At 35.3% G+C, this 21,061-nt stretch overlaps 1 protein-coding gene across 5 annotated transcripts; it reads right to left on the bottom strand.

Annotated features, from left to right (window-relative positions):
- Positions 1–329: 329 nt before the first annotated feature.
- Positions 330–20,697, bottom strand: Hsf (Heat shock factor). 5 transcript variants are annotated; one of them, XR_010518703.1, is made up of 12 exons: positions 20,516–20,696; positions 19,788–19,896; positions 19,392–19,726; positions 19,206–19,322; positions 19,057–19,148; positions 15,925–16,002; positions 7,504–8,481; positions 7,338–7,443; positions 6,775–6,852; positions 6,005–6,146; positions 1,086–1,390; positions 330–1,015 (listed from the first exon to the last, which is right to left on the bottom strand). XR_010518703.1 is itself a non-coding variant. In XM_065236217.1 (11 exons), the coding sequence occupies exons 1-11, from the start codon at positions 20,618–20,620 to the stop codon at positions 1,239–1,241; spliced, it is 2,292 nt and encodes a 763-aa protein (XP_065092289.1). In that variant the 5' UTR covers positions 20,621–20,696; the 3' UTR covers positions 330–1,238. The 5 variants fall into 5 exon arrangements, 3 of the variants coding, with proteins under 3 accessions (XP_065092289.1, XP_065092291.1, XP_065092290.1); XR_010518704.1 differs by lacking the exon at positions 330–1,015 and adding an exon at positions 4,580–4,741 and having other exon boundaries at positions 1,248–1,390; XM_065236217.1 differs by having other exon boundaries at positions 330–1,390.
- Positions 20,698–21,061: the final 364 nt, after the last annotated feature.

Genomic DNA, 21,061 nt, shown 5'->3' with positions numbered 1-21,061 from the left:
TCGAGTGGTGTAACATTGTCTTGTTTTGTTTTTTTAAACTTGGACCGCGTGACAAAATCCCTTACTTGTATATACACACTTAGACAAAATCATGTAAATTTATGTGCTCCGAGAGTGACATATACGAGCGTCAATTTTGTTATAAATTTGATTCATAACAGACGCGAAATATAGCTTAATCAAACGTACTTTTCGTCGAGCAATTAAACAAACATGTCATTACAATCACATTCCCCTACCCTCCCCCCCCCCCCCCCCTTCCCTAAAAGAAGGCAAATATCGAATGGGATTTTCTTTCCGTCCTACTTAAACTAAATAATATTACCTCGTTTATTAGCAAACAGATTATATGTGTATTTTTATTAGGCGCACAAACAATTTCAAGACGATTTTATACCTGATTCGTTAGCAAGTGAATGTTCCACGGTTCAACAATAAATCTATGGAAATAAATGGTAGAACTCTATTCAAATTACGATGAAGATAAATGTAATTCTTTATGCAGCAATTTCTTTAAAATAAACTCAAATTCTACAAAAAGAAATATGCATTCTTTGCTACAGTGTGCCGGTAGTCAGGTACAACATTTAATTGTTTTTTTAAACGTGTATTGTTTCTAACAAACTGAATTATTTTTTTAATAATCTAAATAAACTGGATACTGTGGTAAACATTCACTATTCAGTTTGTTGCTAGTTTATAATTTATATCCAAGATTTACAGATTTCGTCCTTCTAAAAAGGTTGGAATAACATATGTATATTTTTTTTCTATTGCATGCTATGCAAATTTGATACGTCACTTTTATTCAAAAAACCATCGTTTCTCCCAACCGCAAAACATACATTCCACCGCGAAACTATGCCAAATTTGATTCGTATCTATAGGCATTCTGCAAGCAATAACCTTCTGCAGCCAAAGTACTGTGTATGACTTCTTTTAGAGTTTTTAGAAAACTAGTTTTATTATGTTCAACAGGCACTAAATCCTGCCCAATCCACCAGTGGTATATTAGCTATGGAAACAAAACAAAATATTCAGACAGAGTGAACTCTTTCAAATATCCCAACGTGAATATGTATCACCTTTGGGCCGTGGAGGCTGCAGCAAGACTGCTGCTTGTATCTAGCTCTCTTTATATTTTGAAAATATTAGTTTGATCAAATAAACGGTTGGTTGATCGTTTACCCTGGACAAAATTTCGTAACAAAATAACAAAAGATGTTGAGATTTTTAACCTAAGTTAAGGTCGACTGTCCATCGTTACTGTCATCAAAGTTCAACAATTCGTTCAGGTCAATATAATCGCAAGCATTGTTAGTTCCCGAACCAAGCTTATAGGTCATTAGCTGATTCGATGACTCAGTCGATGGGGTTGGTGACAGATGACCTGTAAATGAGATTGATATGTATTGAAACAACTACGCAAAGTTATTCATTAGCCATTAGAAGTGCATGTTCAATCGTGTAATAATCGTATAAAAGTTATTTTTCTCAAATCCATACTTTTTATAACAGGATTAATTTTGCCCTAATGGGAAATATTTGAGAACTACTACTCATAAAACTAGCATCACGTGAGCTGAAACGTTGTAATGGATACCTAATTCTGCGCTGTTTTTAAAAGTTACAAAAACATTACTGTAATCACATTTTTATGTGTGCCCTTTACACTGAAAATACAATACAAAAAAGGAACTAGCATTCCTTTTTGCCATATATGTACCAATAATGACACTAGTGCTCTCCTGATTGGCTCTTAAACCTCAAAATTTGTACAAAACTCAAAATTTATTCCACAAAAATTAGTTCCAATGATTAACTGTATATTTGAGTTGCAAAATTTGAATGAACTAATTTTGAGCATGGACTGTTGTATGGCTTGTATGGACGATTAGGGGAGCACTAGTGCCATAATTGATACACTTGCCCTAGAGTAGAATTCAAAAACGCTGTTTATAATGATAATTTTAAACAACTAACCCCAGACAAACAGACATAACATAGCATACCGTCACTAAAAAACTTTCGCTAAAATGGGCAGTATACTCAACAGATGGCGATAGTGTTTACCGGCACGATTGACGGAATCCTTTTGACGTAGATTACGTCTTACGGGATGTTACAGGGGGTAAATCGAAAATCTAAAGCTGTGTGCGTCACCAAAAGGTGTTAGCACAGACAAACAGACATAACACATTGAATATTTCTCACTGTAAAACATCGTCGCATCGTCGGTGTAAACGTCAAACGCAAAGGCATTGACTATGCGCGCCGCAGGTTGCGGTACTATCAACTAAGATACTTTTAAATTGACCGTTAAATGGGTGTGATGAACAACTTGCGAATGTTATGTCTGCTTGTCTGTGGTGTTAGGTTTTAAACGCATATAACTTTGTAATTTATAGATGAAATTAAAATCCAAATACACCAATCGACAGGAAATAACTCTACAAATCTACTGAAATAAACATTTTCTTACGTTGATACGAACTGGAAGCAGGGTGCATCCATTCAATTTGGCTAAACAAATGTTTCATGAAATTATGGAAGAATAAGATAATATGATAATATTTTGTTTGTGTAAGCAACCAGATTTACATGTGAAATTTGTGTTTGACTGCCAATTTTGTTACATGAGAGTCGATTTTGTCATGTATCTCACCAACTCTTCGCTATTCACTCTTCACGAATAGGCGATCAGAAAATCGCTTATTGTGACTTTTGCAAAGCTAAATTTGCAGGTTTTATGTGTCAAACACATACTTTACAATCTTTACTTGTTACTTACACATACAAAATATCATCATAATATCTTATTATTCCATAACTTCAGAAAACATGTTTTAGCCAAAATGAATGGAAGGCACCCTCCTGACTGGAAGTTCTTGCTCCCATGACACATAGCATGTTCCGGAGCATAATTATCTGCTACCGGAAAACATACAATAACAAAACCGCTTCCTCATGCCTGAAATAGTAGTAGTGTGCGAGTTTTACTCCGAGCAGAGTGGAGACGACTTCTTCGGACAGCAGAGGACAACAAGTCCTTAGCCTGATTGGTAAGGTAAGTAAGCGAGTTTTACTCCTTAAAAAATTCGAAGTCAGGCTTGCAATTGCTCATTACAGCTAAAATGCTAGTTTTCGTAATTATGAAACTATGGGATACTATAATAATAATTTTTATTTGTAAGAAGCAAGAAGAGGTGGTAAAATTTGTGTATGGCGTATAAAATTTGTCAATTTTGCTTTCAGAAGGTCACAATTAGCGATTTTATGATCGCTGATTGCTCGCTCATTGCGTTGCTCATCGTTACAGCTAATCGCTATTGTGACCCTCTGAAAGGTAAATTGACAAGTTTTATGTGTCATACCCACACTTTACCTTCTCTTCTTGCATCTTGTTAGTAAGAATTATCATTAAAACATCTCATAGCTTCATAAAATAGCATTTTAGCTGTAATGAGCATTTGCAAGCTTGGTTATTGCAAGTTAGCAATTCTACCGATGATTCTTAACAAAGTTGCATTTTTTGCACAGTAAAGTGATGGTACTTGGCAATCTCTTCTAATGTATAACTTTTTATTTTAATCTTTATTAAGGAGATTTTTAGCCACTAGCTAGTGCATCTCCAAACTAATTTTTGGAAAAAAAAAAATAGGAAATGGAAAATGCTAATGGGACTGTTATGTGCCTTTGAAAACGCGCAGCGGAAGGATTCCGTCAATCTTGTGCTTAAACGTCAAGGAAACTGACTATACGCGCCACAGTTGGCGATGATACCAACTCAGACAATTTCATGTTGACCGTTAAATGTTTGTTCGATTAACAACCGCGTGCTTAAACTTTCTAAAAACTATCTATCAAATAAACTGCTCAATATATGGTCTGAAAATATTCCAATAAATTCGTCATTTCTTTTTTGGAAAATAATTAGGGTATTTTACGGTACTTTAACTGACATTTTTACATTTTTCTAGAGAATTTATCAATTTTGATATTAGTGAAGCACAAGAGCAAAATACGTGATAGTTTTCCATTTAATTCCACTTATTTAGTAATTTGTATCCATGACATATACGGATGTCGACTACAAAGTGCGCATGCAATTCATTACTGTCATTCTTACTAAAGGCCTATTGTTTAGAGATGAACTAGCCTAAGGCTAAAAATCTCTTAAATAAAGAAAAAAAAAAAAAAAAAAACTAAAGGCCTATTGAAATCTATCTCTCTTAAGATATAAGTAGTTAAATACTCAACGGAAGACTCAAATGGGAAACGATTTTGGGCATAGGTTTGAAAAGCTTATGAGTAGTAGTTGCTGTCTTCATCACGTAGCTTATTATACAAATTACTCTAATTATGTTGGCTTTTTTTATAAGTAATAATTTTCCTTATGCATAACATACATACGCGTACACATACATACTGTATATCACAAGGGCTTTGACACACGAACACAATCTCAATCATATAGAGCAAGCCTGAGCAGAGATTGCATACTGAACGTTTTGATTTACAACGTGTTTTCCAGCAGAACCACTGTAGTTAAAATGAGTACAACTGTACTGATAGATACCTGATACTTTATTCAGCAGCCATAACATCTGCGGATTCCCCACTCAGATAGATAACACACATCATGATCATCATCAGAGTTTCCCAGCTAATATTGTATAACAACCAAATAACAATAAGAACCATTATCAACCAAATTTTTTCAACGTGGTAACAGACATTCCTGCGAAGAAAAGTCATAATTTATTGATTTGAACGCACATAAAAACAAAACTGCCCAAAAGAAGACTCGACATTCGTCAACGAGGAATAGGATGATTGAAAGCACTACGTGCATTGTTTTACTCAAGACGATTGATATAACCCAACAAACGATTTTAGCTTCAGAACAACTTATTCATGCATAAATTGGATTGTACTATAAGCTGTTTCGCAGCTATAATTGTTTGTTGGAAAGCAGTGCAGTGCTGCTTTCTATTGAATCTGTTAACATATTGCGTATCGCATAAAAGTAAGATTTTCAGCTAATGTAATTTTATCATGTTTCGAGTAGTTTTGTTTTTACGTATGTATGTTGTTAAAAATAATGGCGAAGACGGTGGTTACTTAATAGAGACAATAGAATTCACTGGAGTCGCTTCTTACGCGGCTTTTCTACGTGTATTCTGGAATTTTTACTTTACGTTTATTTCGGAATTTATGCGTTTTTTACACGTTTTTCGGAATTCACGATGGTGTTTTTATTCGCTTGGATTTGATCAGAATTGTGCTTTAAACATTTCTCCAAGTTTTTTTTACGCGTCTTTCTCACACGGATTTCAAAATTTACACGTCACGTATCTTCCGCGAAAAAAGTGACTCCAGTATGTATTGAATATAAAACTGTCATATTTTTTTTTGTAAAATTAGTCAGTTTTTGCATAAAGAATTGTACCGAGATCAGTATTACACCCGATTCTACTTTTGCACGGTCGTATTTTTTTTTTGCTTCTACTGTCTTAAAATGATACAAAAATTGAATGCAACTAGTTCCAAAAGATCAGAAACCACTCAAAGAAAAATAAGGTACCAACAAAAAGTATAAAATTTCACCACAGAACAAAACAAAAATTTAAAAAATGTAACCGTACAAAAACAAAATAGGTGTGTTATTTTTAGGGGAAATTTTCATATAGCTCACAAAATCTAACACACATTTTATTTTATACTTGCTCAACAATATAATGTATTATTTCCCATTCTTCAATTTGCTAATCTCAATACAATGCGATACACAGAACACATTATCAGATATCTTTTAATACAGATCATTGCTCAAACTAGATTGTTCTTGCTTTTATTTCACAGGATTAACGCTCATGAAACCATATTTTATAGATTTCCATACTCTATTGTGTTCGTACTCAACTTGAAAGGTAAATTTAAAATACACCATACACCAGAATAATGGAAGATTTACTATTTGTACATAAATCGAGTAACTTACCGGTTACATTGTTGGTATCATTACTGTTGGAAACTTGTGTCGTAATAGCCCCATCGACGGCAGCTTTTCGTTGCGACTCAGCCATTTCAGGCAAATTCATTGGTAAATCCATTCCCATAATATCATCATTGGAGTTGAAAAGCTGCAAGTACCATACATTAATTATTACGAACTTCTGTGCCATATTTTCCCGGATCACAAAGATTACTTGCATCAATTGTCGATTTAAATACCAAATTTAGCAACGAATTTAGTTTTGCACTACAATACAATTATTATGAAATTACATTGCAAAAACTACTACCATCAAAATTGCACATGTCTTTTCAATGTATGCCATGCTTTGAAGTTCGGTAGAAACTCGAATAAATGTAAATCTTGAAATGGCTTGCAATTGCTCATTACAGCTAAAATGTTATTATTCGGGATTCTGCAAATATCATATATGTTATAACAATACTTTTTATTTGTAAGATGCAGGAAAACGAGGTAAAGTTTGTGTATGACACATAAAACCTGTCAATTTCGCTTCCAGAGTTCATAATTAACGATTAGCTAACGATGAGCGCTCACTAATCGCGATTGCTCATTGCTAAAATCACAAATTGTGACCCTCTGAAAGAAAAATTGACAGGTTTTATGTATCATACACAAACTTTACTTCCTCTTCGTTTATCTTACATATACAACTTATTATTGCAATGAACCCGTATGTAAAAACGCAATTTCTGCGTTACGTAATATTTGAACAGGGCCTAAGTGTTTCTAACCTTATTGAAAGCATCGGCATCGAAGGAAGTTGGTGTAAAGTAAACTCTGCCGTACTGTGGTCCACTTCCACCTGCCGCCTATATTAATTAGTTTTATGCGAATACACGGGTTTTAAATTGTTGTAGTTTTATTCATTTCATCACCAACGTTGTCAATGTGGCAGCAAAGCAGATCATTTCGTCGTCATCGGTATCATCATCGTCGTCAACGCGGTTTGTTTTTTTTTTAATGTATATTTATTTTTATTGGTTCAGTTCATTTAGTTTAAATTGTGTGTAGAAAGAAGAAAAGATATATAAATTACCATGCTCTAAAACAAACCAACAGAAGAATTTCTATACGATTTAGTAAGTAATTTTGCTTCAAATCCAGCGGTTTGAATATCTATCAACACTAGGTAAATGTTTTACCATATGGTCTTATACGACAAATATCTCTTAAATAATCAAATTGTCTTCTTTTGTTTGAGCGAAAACATATTTATACCTATTAATATGGTTACTGCTTGCCATAACCTGAATTTGAACCAGCTAAAAACCAAACACATTTAATAATAACTTACCCCAAGCAACGTGTTAGCATCGAGCTGATAACCATCGCCTTTAAGGAGATCCTTCAATGAATCCAAGTCTGTCTGGACGGTTTCAAAGTGTTGACCGAAATCAGTCCTTGAAATAATAGAAATCGTTAATATTTTCAGCATGATCCATAAAATGATGCAGACGCACATTGAATTGAGTTTGTTGATATCCGCCCCGCTGCTGACAAATTTAGCCATTGCACCGTTATTTGATGAATCATCTTCCTGTTCGTCCAAATGGGCTACTGGATTTGAAACATTTTGTTGAATATGTTGCTGTTGTTGCTGTAATTGTGGTTGCGGTTGTGGAAGCATTTGTTTTCCCTTTATTTCGTTGATGTTAACGTTCGGGTTGTAAAATCCTCCTTCGAAGTTAAATGCTCCAAGCATTGGAGATTCTTTTTGCACGTGACTATCGTCATCGAATATGTCTGCTGGCATCTCGTCAACATTGAAATCTTCCACTCCATAACCCATAGACAAAGTAGAAGGCTTTACAGTACTAGCAAAGCTATTTGTTCCTGATGGTCCAGCGTTCAAGTTCACAGCAGACTTCACAGGCGCTTGTTTAGCCGAAGAAATAACTTTTTTGCCAGATTTTGTAACATCGTTGCTATTATTTGTCATTGTGGAATGGATCGATTTATTACTAGTGAGCAGGCTTTGCTGATCTTTACTGGCAATTCCATTCTTCTTATTCTTGAGCAAACTTTCTCCCTTATTAACTGCCTTCTGTTGCTGCATTGTCTGTTGTTGCTTCAACTGTTCTTGCTTTTGCATTTCTCTTAAGACCATCGGAGTGTTCAGCATATCGGTGTCATCAAAATATTGCATACTGTTCGAATTGATCTCATCAACGTGATCAACGAGATAAGCTTCATCGTCATATTCTTCTACATTCTCACCGTCGTCAGTTACGTCACTGACTGTCTTGTGAGCACTTTCTGTAATCCCTACTGAGTGATCGAAACTTTCTTGTTTAATATTGGCTGTCCCGAAATGAGAGTTGTAAACGGACATGGGACTGACTGCTTCTTCAATTATTTCGTTACCGTTGCCAGAATGATATGGCGACTGCTGTGTCGCCATAGAAATTGGAGAAGTAACTTCTGGTATTTCAGTTGTGCTGCAATTAGGTAACACAATAATCAAAAACATTATCGACTAATGGGTAAAAAAGTTATAAACAAAGTAGAAGAAATAACAGTGGTGAATATATACATACATATATAGGAGAAATGTATGTAATGTCGGCCTAAGTGTCCCTAATTTGGGCCCATACATATATTCAGCAATCGACTAGATTTTCAATAGCAACCAAAAATATCCATTTGTAACGTCCCAATAACGCGTTCATCTAGATAAAATTGATAAATAGCAGATTTTTAGCGATGGGCCCAATGTTAGATCCATAGGCCAACATTAGCGACATTTCCCCTATATAGGCTTTTCTACACAACATATCAAAATATCAGCAATGTATTTTGCTTCGTTTTTGAGTTACGATTTTTTGAAATTAACATGTTTAGAAATTTCGCTCATTACTCCAATACGACTAGATTACCCTGCGTCTCCATTGGTACATAGCTGACATAGTCACATAATCCATATCAATTTTCTGCTTCTGCTTTTATATGATTGTTTTTCAAAGTGAATACTTCAACAAGTAAATAGCTACCTAGACAGAGCACATGCTAAAATCATACGGAAAACTTGGTAGGTAAGGTGTTCGTTAGTAGGTACAATGAATGGTGGTATAAATATACTAGGATGAACTTAGAAGTGAAATAATCAGCAAGGAAACAAAAGCTCTGTTAATCCAAAGATATTCTGTACAGCCAGTGTTATATAAACGATGAATTTTAAGTGTTCTTGTTGTTGTTTGTGGGTTTCAAATGCGTTAAAGACGAATCTTACCCAAGATCTTCAAGTTCATGAGGTGAAGAAAAAAGATAAAGTAGATGGCAGTTCCTTCATATGCAGAAATTGCTACCTCAAACTATATAAAGCCGCACCCGAAAAGCCCACTGCTGGGCCATCCGGAGTTCCTGCTGTCAACGGTCAAGCTTTTTTTTTTTAATACTTTATTTAAGAGATTTTTAGCCTTAGGCTAGTTCATCTCTAGAACGGTCAAGCTGAATATTGTATTTAAAAAATGTATTTACATTGGTAGCCATGAGTCAAACGAGCATGACGTCAAATTATAGCATTCTGAAAACTTTGTAACGTCGCGTTTACATGTGTAACCTGTGCACGACACAGGTTTGAATAATTTTTAAAAATGCGTTTAGATTTTTATAGATTTTATGATCATATTATGGCTGTTCTTCTTTACTCCAGACCACAAGTGACCTTGAATACACTATTTCATAGTGTGGCTCAATTAAATCTTCGACCTTTGTTTGCTTAAAAAAGGATTAAATTCAGTTCGGATGGTCTGCCTAATCCCTAATGCACTGATTTCTGAGCATGTCGATATCACTATCATGACAAAACTTGTTAAATAGTGCACCTAAAAGCGAGCTTTTTTGGGTGGCGGGTGGCAAGTTTGTGAATGGTCAAATGCCTGTTGTAAGCCAAGCAGATCTTCTATCACGTCTTGAAACATACCAAAAATATTCCACAATACATGGCGGTTTGCACCACTAGTTGTAATTGAAACTTTCAGCAGTCACGCGTCAAACGGGAGCAACACGGAAACAGCAGTCTGGTACGCTTTGAACGTGTATCATACTTACAGATCAGTTTGAATGTGTGAGTTTAAATTAGGAGAACATATGTGATGTATGGGTGCCTAAGGCGTGCATTTCTCGCTGTGCACTTGGATATCTGAGAGCGCCTTGTGATAAAAACGACTTGCGATGACGATTGTCTTATCAAAGCATTGATTCTAGTCCAAATATGGACTAAATATGGAGTACCAAACAGTCTGTGAAAGATGTACTACCCAAATTTAATATAAAAATATTCTATTTGAATTCCTATGCTACTGTAGTAATTATTATTTACACATAACCCAAAAGCAATCAATAAATTTGATTCAAGTTTCCATGAATGTCATGTTAGTCTACGATCAGAAATTGAAATAAGTAAGTAATGTAACCATGTTACATTCGATATGTATCAATGGAGACGCAGGGTAATCTAGTCGTATTGTAGTAATGAGCGAAATGTCTAAACATGATAGCTTGAGCTTGAGCTTGAGCTTGATTGACCGCCCACGGTTGCTACTCTGTTACTGCCAGATCAGCTGTAATTACACAGAGAACCAATAGACGATGCTTGGGACTACCAATAATCCTCAATGTGTAAAAACTGGTGATCTTAAATTAGGCAATACCAGCGCCGGCCGCGCCCGAACACAGGTCAAGAAAGGAATGGGAAGGATTGTGTTGACATGACACTCGCTTTGATGGAAGCCGAGAACACCTCTGCACTTCCACGAGGAATCACTGGGATGCTGGATAAGAGGGTTGGGTTTGCAGCAGGGTTCGTTTTGGTAAACGATAAGCTGAATTGATGTCCTAACGATCATATAACGCGAAGGAGCTTGGGACTAAACGGTCTTCTGCTCAGTAAGCAAAAACGTTTGCCACTAGGCAGACGAGCACCTTTTTAATCACCGAGTTGCTGTTATTACCATGTAGTCATATTAACAAATAAAACGATTGACGAATCTTGAATGTGGATGGGCCTGAGATTAGGCTCATGATGTTCTGCTCAGTAAGCAAAAACGGTTGCTCTAAGGCCACCGAGTCCCTCATATCACATAATACCGTTGCTCAAATTTGTGTATCCATTCAAACCCGGAACCAACGACAACAACGAGTTTCGCAAAATACACGATACACAAGCGATTTTACCATAAATCTCTTTGATATGTAAGGACCTGGGACAACGTTTTTCTGCTCAGTAAGCAGGCCACTGTAACCGACGATCTTTCAAATCCGAAAACTAAAAACTACGAAAAACTACTTAGGCCTTCATTAAGTTCCACTTTCACGCGACGTTCAATGACAGGGTCCTATCCAGGATTACATCTGCAAAATCCAAATCTGGCCAACGCCCACCTAAACCTGTTCTAATCCACCTGAAATGACTAACGATTGGAAGACTTTGACTACCCAGCCATGCAATAGTCTCATTCCGTGCCTTATGGCAACTTGATGATTCTATTGCGTTCATCTTTTGGCACCACCCAGGGGAGACTTGGTCCTGTACCCAATGCTTAACTTATCTCAATTCCACTCAACTACTCGCAATTTCTTGTGATATAGTAGGCGGAATATTATTATATGAGACAATTCAATGCAGACGTCTTTCCAAATTTGGCAGATCGACAGGTAATCGGTGAGTTACCACGATAGTTGCTATTCAACAACTCGACAACGTCCCATCGTCAACGCCTGCTATGATTATTATTATTTATTTATCTTTATTAGGGAGGCTTTCAGCCTTGGGCTGGTTCGCCTCCAACGTCGCCTGCTATGAGAATTTCTCATTGCAGACGCCAACGAAATGACGTCATCGAGTTATCGATCAACTACCCTGGTTATCGCCTGGTACCTTATAGCACGATGCTAGAAGGCGAACCGGAAGAATCGATGAGCTACCTCTCCCCCTGAGCGAAATGTCTAAACATGATAATTTAAAAAAAAATCGTAACTCAAAAAACGAAGAAAAATACATTGCTGATTTTTTTTATATGTTGTGTAGAAAAGCCTAAATTTTCAAAAAAAAAATATATAAAAGCGTGTTACGCCCATGGTCTACAAACCATGAAAACCATAAAAAAAAACAAATACAATCAAAGTTTTTCTATACAAAACTCTAATTTAAAAAAATATATATATATATATATTTTCTGAAAAGTATTTTTAATAACCTTTCATTTGATATTTCGATCATTCAAATTGGTTCAATGGTTCAAAAGTTATGATTTTTAAAAAAATACCATATTTGAAAAAAAAGAAAAAATCGATTTTTTGGACCACCCTAACATGGAAATGGTCACCCTAATGAGAAAATAAAAAAATACGTGTCTAATATTTTTCGATAAGGAACAAAACTACCAATTGTTACGAAATTCTGAGAACCACTATATCGTTTTGCCACAGACAAACAGACATAACACATTGAATATTTCTCACTGTAAATATCGTCGCTAAAACATTATCGCCATCTGTTGAGTACACTGTGGTGGGTAGTACACTGAACAGATGGCGGTAGTGTGTAAACGTCAAACGCAAGGGAATTGACTATGCACGCCACAGGTGGTGGTACTACCAACTACGATACTTTTAAATTGGCCGTTAAATGCTTGTTCGATGAACAACTTGCGAGTGTTATGTCTGTTTGTCTGTGGTTTTGCTATGGAATGGCTGTATAAAAATATCCATTAGTACCGCCCCAATGACGCGTTCATCTAGATAAAATTGATAATTAGCAGATGTTTAGCTATGGGCGCAACCTTAGATCCATAGGCCAACATTAGAGCCATTTCCCCTACCTACATTTTATATGACAAGATATTATATTCATACATTCAAACCATTGCCATTTGGTATTTGAGATAAGACATATATAGGATGCGGGCTTTTCTTTCCATTTATTAAATAATTCAGATAGGCTAGAAATTACAGTAAGTCGAGCAGTGAACGGTAATAACGCTACTTTCATATCTTGTATGTGAGTGGCAATAATAAAAAAACTTATTTTACATAACTATGGCCAATTTAGAGCATCTTGTTTCAAACAGGAGTTCCGCGGTAATAAAGATTAAGATCTTTATATCTGTATTCAGTTCATGGACATTTTGATTTAAATCGATTCTATTGATGTTAAACTAGTTTTACATATGAAGTGCTGTTACTCAACACATATCAAACCAATTTTTCACAATTTAGATATAAGTTAATGTACCAGAACCTGGACGGACACTTGAGCCTACCCAAGAGAGGACCCGAATGGGACCACCCATGTTAGTCTAGAGTACCGCACAAGCTGACGAGCGCAACGGGAATAGGTGCATAGATCTGGGGATTGGTCCCTAGATACGCATAGTTAGCGGAAGGCACGGGATATTCACTGAACAATTATAAATACAATTTTGGTGAATACTATGCATATCACTGCCTTATATTCATAAATAAGAAATTCAATTCAATCAGATAGGGGAAATATTATCCTACCTGATAGTGGGGTTAGTATGCGTGGGATGGCTACCAGTTACGCCAAACCGACGATCAAATGATCAAATAAAAAAAGTAATCGAGATTTAATAATTTTATACACAAATGTAAATGGGGGTTATTCTGAGAGTTAAAGTGACTTTCATCACTAGTCTAGCGAGAAAAGTCACATCGTGGTCACGTGACACTGTGTGGCCAAATGGAAAGTCACGTCACCACGACATGACTTTTCTTACTTCACTAGCGATAACCCAAGTAACAAATCTAGAGCTGCTTGGCTATATTCAAAATTTATAAAGGTTTCATTGCAGCTGCAACCATACTTCATGAGACTTGCATTGTATATGATCGTGAACATTCTTATAACTATCTATAAAACCCCTGTAAAGCTAATGAAAAAACCAACTCATGCTTATGCTATTTTCACTTATGAAAGGTTTTATGATTGCTTTGAAGTATAAAAAAAAAGTAATATGAATTGCCCTTATAAAACCCAAAAATAAATCCTTTTGTTGCTTTATAAGTAAGCGCAATAAAACTAGTTGGCCATGAAACAGTTATTTTATAACAATTATAAGCATTCAGTTGCAACTTGTCAGAAATGTAAATAGGCGGTTTATTTTTACAACATAGAAAAGAATCAAAACTTTCCGGTACTTCCAAGCGAAGCGCAAAGAAAATCCACAAAATTGTTAGCATGAGCATGAAAACATTTCGTGTATACGTATAAGCGACGTAGTGTGCGTAAGAAAAACGTCAGCAATATCTATAATTCTTCCGTACTCGGTCGCATATACATGAGGTGATACTGTCGAATCTTGGTCGAAATACATGGAATGGTGACAGTCCTAAGACAAAAAGGTTGAAATCACGCATAACTTTTCATAAAGGTTAATGTACCATCCAAAACTTTTCCAAATGTTTGTAAAATTCATCGGTTGCACTCGTAGAATAGGAAGTTGACGAACACGGGAAGTTGACGAAGAGAATCGATCAATGTTACTTAGGACCTAATGCAAAGTTTAGCTTGAATTGCTCTTGTAAAAAGAAAATAGTTCTCGTAATAAAATAATGCATTATGCTTTTCTGTTCTGCTTTCATCCTATGCACACTGGGCCAGGAATGCAACCTAGCGGAGCAAAATTAATAACTCCGAAACGAAGCATTTCCGCTACATGGTGTCTTCGGCAAAATATCTCATCATAATAAGGACCATCTATTGACATAAACAAATAGTTCAAAACTCTTCCGTAAAGATGGTGCCACAATCTAACTTCTTTCTCTGACATTTTGGAAACTTGATGTCTTCGGGAAAGTTGTATATCCTGAAAAATAACAGCTCTTTTAAAGACGTTAAATTTCCACAGTCTATTGGTTCCAAGTTCTATGGAGTTAAAGAAAAAAAAATGTATTAAAATGCATTATATAAATAAATTTTGTGAAGAAACATGTTGAAAAAACTAAAAAAAAAACACAATTTTTGAACTTTAATATCTTCCAAAGCGCAAAAAATCGCAACCTGACATTTTCAGCAAAAATTGAGCAATACTCGATAAACAAAATATCAAAATTTGAGAGAGGTATATATTGGCTGGATGTGTCCAAAAAAATGAAGAATCCAGTTTAAACTGGAATGTTGACATCACTGTTCTGTACATCATAATACATGATAAGAAGAAAATCGTGATAATTTGTCCTAAACATTACCATAACCAATTCACTCCATTAAAATAAATTCCGCAATTTTCGCGACATCATTTAATAGAAAATCGTGATAGTTGTTCCTAAAAATTATCATAAACAATTCGCGCCATTACAGCGAATTTTGCAATTTTTGTGATAGCACATCAGTCCCTTCGCGATTTTCGCGACATTATGTTATGTTGTCGTGATTATCGCGAATTTGTAGCGGATTTGAACTCGGCCTGTCTTTCATTAGTCGAGTCTTATAAAATTTTTAAATTTATTTGCCTGATTCGAGACCTGATTGTGCGTTCGGTCACATCCTTTATTAGGCTCTAAACGAACTCCCCATCCACAGTTTCTCTCAAGAGAACTCACACCAGAGTGAAACCGAGTCACAATAGGAATTTAAAAACACCATTAGCTGTGACTCCGGGCCCAGAACCTACCAAAAATGCTCCCGTCTCCTATCTGACTCTGGGTAAACTACGCAGCCCTGTCATTATTTCAGTTGGAATTATTCTTTAAATTCCGATGAAACTTTTCTCAAAATTCCTTTCTGGGATTCCTTTCTTAAAAATCCAAAGGAATTCTGCTAATATCTGCAGAATGTCCTTGGATTATACCCATGAATCAATGAATCAAACCAAAAGACTATTAAGTATATACCATCTCGGATGAATTTGAATGGTTACCTGGTAGAACTCTTCGACTTTTGAGGTTTTTCCATTTTCATAGTACCACTAGTAGTAGATTTTTCTTTTTCCTGCGACCTAAAAGCATATATAACACACAGTAAATTAAACTAAGCTTTACGCGAGCAAAAAGGTCAAGAATTGTTAGCTACTGTAAATTTATATTTTGAACTAGGTATTAATCTTTCTAATGCTGCTGATGCAATTTTATTTTTATTTTATGTTGCCCTCCCTTCAAAACTTACAAAATTCAGTCCTATTTAATAGTGATATTCACTTTAAAAGTGGACAAATTATTTTGTTTAGTTATTATTAATTAAACTAAATATTTTTTTTAGCCTGATGTTTATTTATTGCCTCCCCCTACTTTGACCAATTTGAGTGACGTCATGACATAAAATGAAAATAATATTTGCATCAGTCATAGGTATCTAATATAACGGGAAGCTCGAAAATGGAAAGATAATCTAATTAACTGCATGCATTTTATGTAGTTAGGGCTTATTTCTTCGCCTGGTTTCAGAGTTAAGCGTAGGTGAAGAAATCGTCCCTTAGTGCAATATTGAAAGATTTCAACTCAAGCTGTTACAAAAGATTATTTTTTTTGTTCGAAAATTTACGAAAACATATATTTTTTTCTCATAAGCTTCGAAGCGCATCCATTATTTGACAACTAGATAATAATAATATTAGCAAAATAATAAGTTATAATACTAGCACAAAAGCTTCACACAACACAACAATATTGTAGTTTAGATCTTAAAATGATTTAGAAAAAACAGAGTGTTCGCGCACGGGCAGGACTTTCTCCTACGTTGTGTTATTTTATAAATCAAAAGACGAACGATTGTCAGCCGACCTGCCATGGCTACTTTTATTGATAATGAAAATGGATACAATATACTGAAAAGATACATTTATTGTACTACCAGCGGCACCTGTTTGTGTAGTGTACATCAGTACGGCTGGTAGGGTAGGTACACACTTAGTGGACAGTTGCACAAACACAGAGGCTTCATATTTTTATTAATGAATGCTGGGAAGAAAATTTCAGTTTTCAGGCACAATTTTCTACTTATGGGGTGAAACGGTTAGTAGACTGATGCAAAATTTGAAATTTTTGCTCCACAGTGTTCTGGGTCCTTATTAGCCTTCCAAAATTTGAACTCATTTGATTAGAAACTAACTTGGCCCAAACCATTTGTAGTTTATATGGAAATTGAAGGGCAATCCCTGCTGTCAAAAATAGTGATTTTAGTGACCATGTTGAAGAAACAAGTGACCAAATAGTGACTAAAAGTGACCTAAGGGAAAAATAGTAGCCCTTATGATGACACACCAAATTTTTTTTTTATGTTCAGACTTATTCAATTAGTATCTCATAAAACTTATATACGATATGAACCTTTAAAGCGAAAGATTCAACAGAAAGTTTATGGCTAAACCTACGGTATTAGTCAGGGTGTCTACTAACTGCAAAAACCTGGAAAACCGGGAATCCTCAGTAAATTTTATTTTTTTCTAAAAATACCTGAAAGTTGCAGAGAATTTAATAATTTTCTTTCAAAGGATATTTTAAAAGTTAGTTCAGTTAGTTTAGTTCATCTCCAAAGTAGCAAGAATAACTTCTTTACTCTCCTTGATAAATTCAAGTACGAATGGATTGCAGAATCGAATACTTTGAGGCATAGGATTGAACCATAAAATATCCTTTCGATTGCAGAATTACTCGGCTGTTGGAATCTCGGCGAAAAAAAATAAGTGTGTACATATAGTCCATTTCTTTATATCCATCCTATATGCAATATGCAAAAGGCATTCAAAAAATCGTATCCAAGCATGAAGTGGAGATATGCCGTAATGCAATGCCTCTTCGTTTGATGTAAATCCTTCCTTTTTTTTAAGGCTTTATTAAAGAGATTTTTAGCCTTAGGCTAGTTCATCTCTAGTAAATCCTTCCTTAAATTTATCTATGTCATTCATATATTTGGAGTTGCTCCACATATTGGAAAATTCAGCATCGACGAATTTCCAGTAATATAAGTTAGGACTTTTCCGTCTATCATACTAAGGACAAAATCGAAATCAACAAGTATGGAACTTGTCGTTCGAAAGTTCAACTTTCACTGGCGTTAATTCACTCATTTCATTTTCTACATCTTGTTTAGTAGCAAGATTTTCCCACCTTCCCACTCCTACCTTGCTAAAGAGCCTGAATTTATAAAGAGACGACATCTTATCCATCTCTAGTAAATCCTTCCTTAAATTTATCTATGTCATTCATATATTTGGAGTTGCTCCACATATTGGAAAATTCAGCATCGACGAATTTCCAGTAATATAAGTTAGGACTTTTCCGTCTATCATACTAAGGACAAAATCGAAATCAACAAGTATGGAACTTGTCGTTCGAAAGTTCAACTTTCACTGGCGTTAATTCACTCATTTCATTTTCTACATCTTGTTTAGTAGCAAGATTTTCCCACCTTCCCACTCCTACCTTGCTAAAGAGCCTGAATTTATAAAGAGACGACATCTTATCCATTTGACAAGTCTTCTGCTCGATTGGAATGACTTTTCCTATGACTTTGACAGACAATCGATTGTTCCAATTTTGACATGTCGCCTCTTAATTTTTGCTATTCCAAATGCATTGTTTGTCACTGATTTCTACACCCCCTCCTTCCTTAGTTAGTGACATAATTAATGCATCACCCCTAGTAAGATGAATTCTAACAGATTTAATTGTATGTGTTGATTTTAATTTTGATTTTTACAAAATTACAATTGGTAAGTAAAATGGCCATGTTGGCACTCTTCAAGGAATAACCTTAATACATATTCCATTGTTTTGTGTTAAACCTGCTCAGTTTTTTTTTTTTTTTTTTTTTTTTCTTTATTATAGAGATTTTTAGCCATAGGCTAGTTCATCTCTTAAACCTGCTCAGTGATATAATCTTATAAAGGAACATAGTGAAAACATTAATGTTCAATCGGCGAAAAATATTAAGCTAGGAAGCTAACAATTTCTTATGAGTGTGAAATTACTATTGAATTGAAACATAAACATATAACATCACTACACAAGTAAAAAACATCTGTGAAATAAATGCATATCTAAAAAATACTTACAATAATTCCTGTTCATTTTCATACGCCACTTCCTCTAGGGCTTCACCTAGTTCCTGGATAGTAGCACCTTCATTTCCTTCGGTTTTCTTGAGCTTTACAAAATAAAATTCAGTTCAGCCGCAAACGCAAATTGTAATAAAAACGTTTACCTTTGATTGAGGTGCATCGTTGATCATCAATTGGAAGCGACGCTTGTTGCTCCCGTTTCCCATTGATCCAAGCCCACTGCGAGATGGCTGTACGATCGTAACTAGGAATTGGATTAGCTAAAAATTGATAAAACAAAAACAATTTTGTTGTGTGTTTTGTGTGTTGAAGTTTTTATAATTTGGTACCTTGTTTACAATCTGCTGTTGTTTCAAGTGCTTTTGTCGTAGTATTGCAATTTCTCTCCACAGAGCCTCATTTTCTTGCTTCATTGAAGAGAAGCGTGAATCTAAGGTTTCCTGCCGGCCACGCATTTGCTTCATCTCGGTCAAAACTCGATTCATCGCTTCTACCTTGAGGCCACCTTTGTCATCCGGTTGCTGCTTGGAGGTCGCAATTTTCCGTTTTATGTGTTCCAATAGATAGGGATGATCTTTTTGAAAACAAGGATGTGTAAACTCCATTTCGTCTTTATCGAATCGCAGACCACCGTTGTCGATTGAGGTGATTTTGTGGAAACCATCTGAATAAGGTTTATTTAATGAATATATATGCACTGCAGTATAAACTATGGACGATCTTACACATGTTCAATTGCCTTATGAAACTTGCCATGTTATTATGCTTATAGTTGAGTGGTAACAGCTCTTTTGCAAACTGCGCCTGATTCTGTATGATGAAGCTTCTTCCATCCTAGAGTAAAATATTTTCGAATATTATAATTTTATATCGAATTTAAACGCCAGAATTTAAAATACGTAAAATCATTATTTTATTGTCACTCACAACACCACAACATTGAGAAATGAACTAGCACACGTAGCTTATTTCAAAACTGGTTAGCTTGTTCCATTCTCATCAAAATGGAGTTGCATGTAATCTGAGGGAAACTTCTGAATCTCTATGAAAACAATATGTGATTGTTAAAATATGCAACGGCAAATACATGAATTCGACATTCCACTGCCGTTGCATTTTTTAACAATCACATATTGTTTGCATAGAGATTGCCACTGCATTATTTTAAAGCAATTGATATTCAATTTTCTCATCTGCTGCAGCAGCGCTCATTTGATAAATCATAATAAACAAAACAAAATACTATCAGTCGTCATTCAAGATCTTGTCTTTATATTGAGATTCAAAAATTTTTCAAACAGTGCGAGCAATAAAATCCATATACCTAATTATTCCAATGCTCAAACATTAAATTTTGGTTTCGATAACCCTAGGTACCACATCTAGAGATCTATTTTTATTCACTCAAAAACATGTCGGCCATTTTTCATTGGCCATCAACACAAATCCTTACCGAACTCCAAGAGATTAAATCGTTCGTTTCTGGATCTTCTACAAGTCGCCAGAGCTTTGCAAGGAAAGCCGGAACACCAGTGCCTGTTTCGGTAAATGTATGCATCACAATTTCTCGTGTTTTCCTATAGAAAAATAATGAAAATTCACTGCAATTGCTTCTGATTTTTTCGTTTCACACACACGGGCGATGACGAAGAAAAACAAAACTGACTGACTGATACACGGTCGATCAACCTTCCGCAGTGAGTAAGTAAATTTATGTATAGGATTGGACTTGTATGCAAGAGAAGGCCACTTTTTCTTTATTTTTTATATAGATGTCGCAACAGTACACAAAGTGATGCCACATGTACAGATTTATTTCGGAGATTTATCTGTAATCAGACACAGAACAAAAAAGTTGTTGAATATTACATCCAAACTGCTGCAACCAGGTCAATCCATCGGTTGTGTAATATGTAGCTCTAATCGAGATTTGGAGCGTTATTTGGTGTCAAATAAAAATTTCCTCAAACAACATGTCAAACCCCATTTTTTCAGGCTG

The sequence above is a fragment of the Ochlerotatus camptorhynchus genome, unplaced genomic scaffold (genome assembly GCF_037179485.1).
Source record: "Ochlerotatus camptorhynchus isolate MF236.1 unplaced genomic scaffold, CSIRO-AGI_Acam_v1.1 ptg000537l, whole genome shotgun sequence".
NCBI lineage: Eukaryota > Metazoa > Arthropoda > Insecta > Diptera > Culicidae > Ochlerotatus > Ochlerotatus camptorhynchus.
The sequence above is the reverse complement of the archived record's forward strand: the minus strand, read 5'-3'. Positions and strand labels throughout refer to the sequence as shown.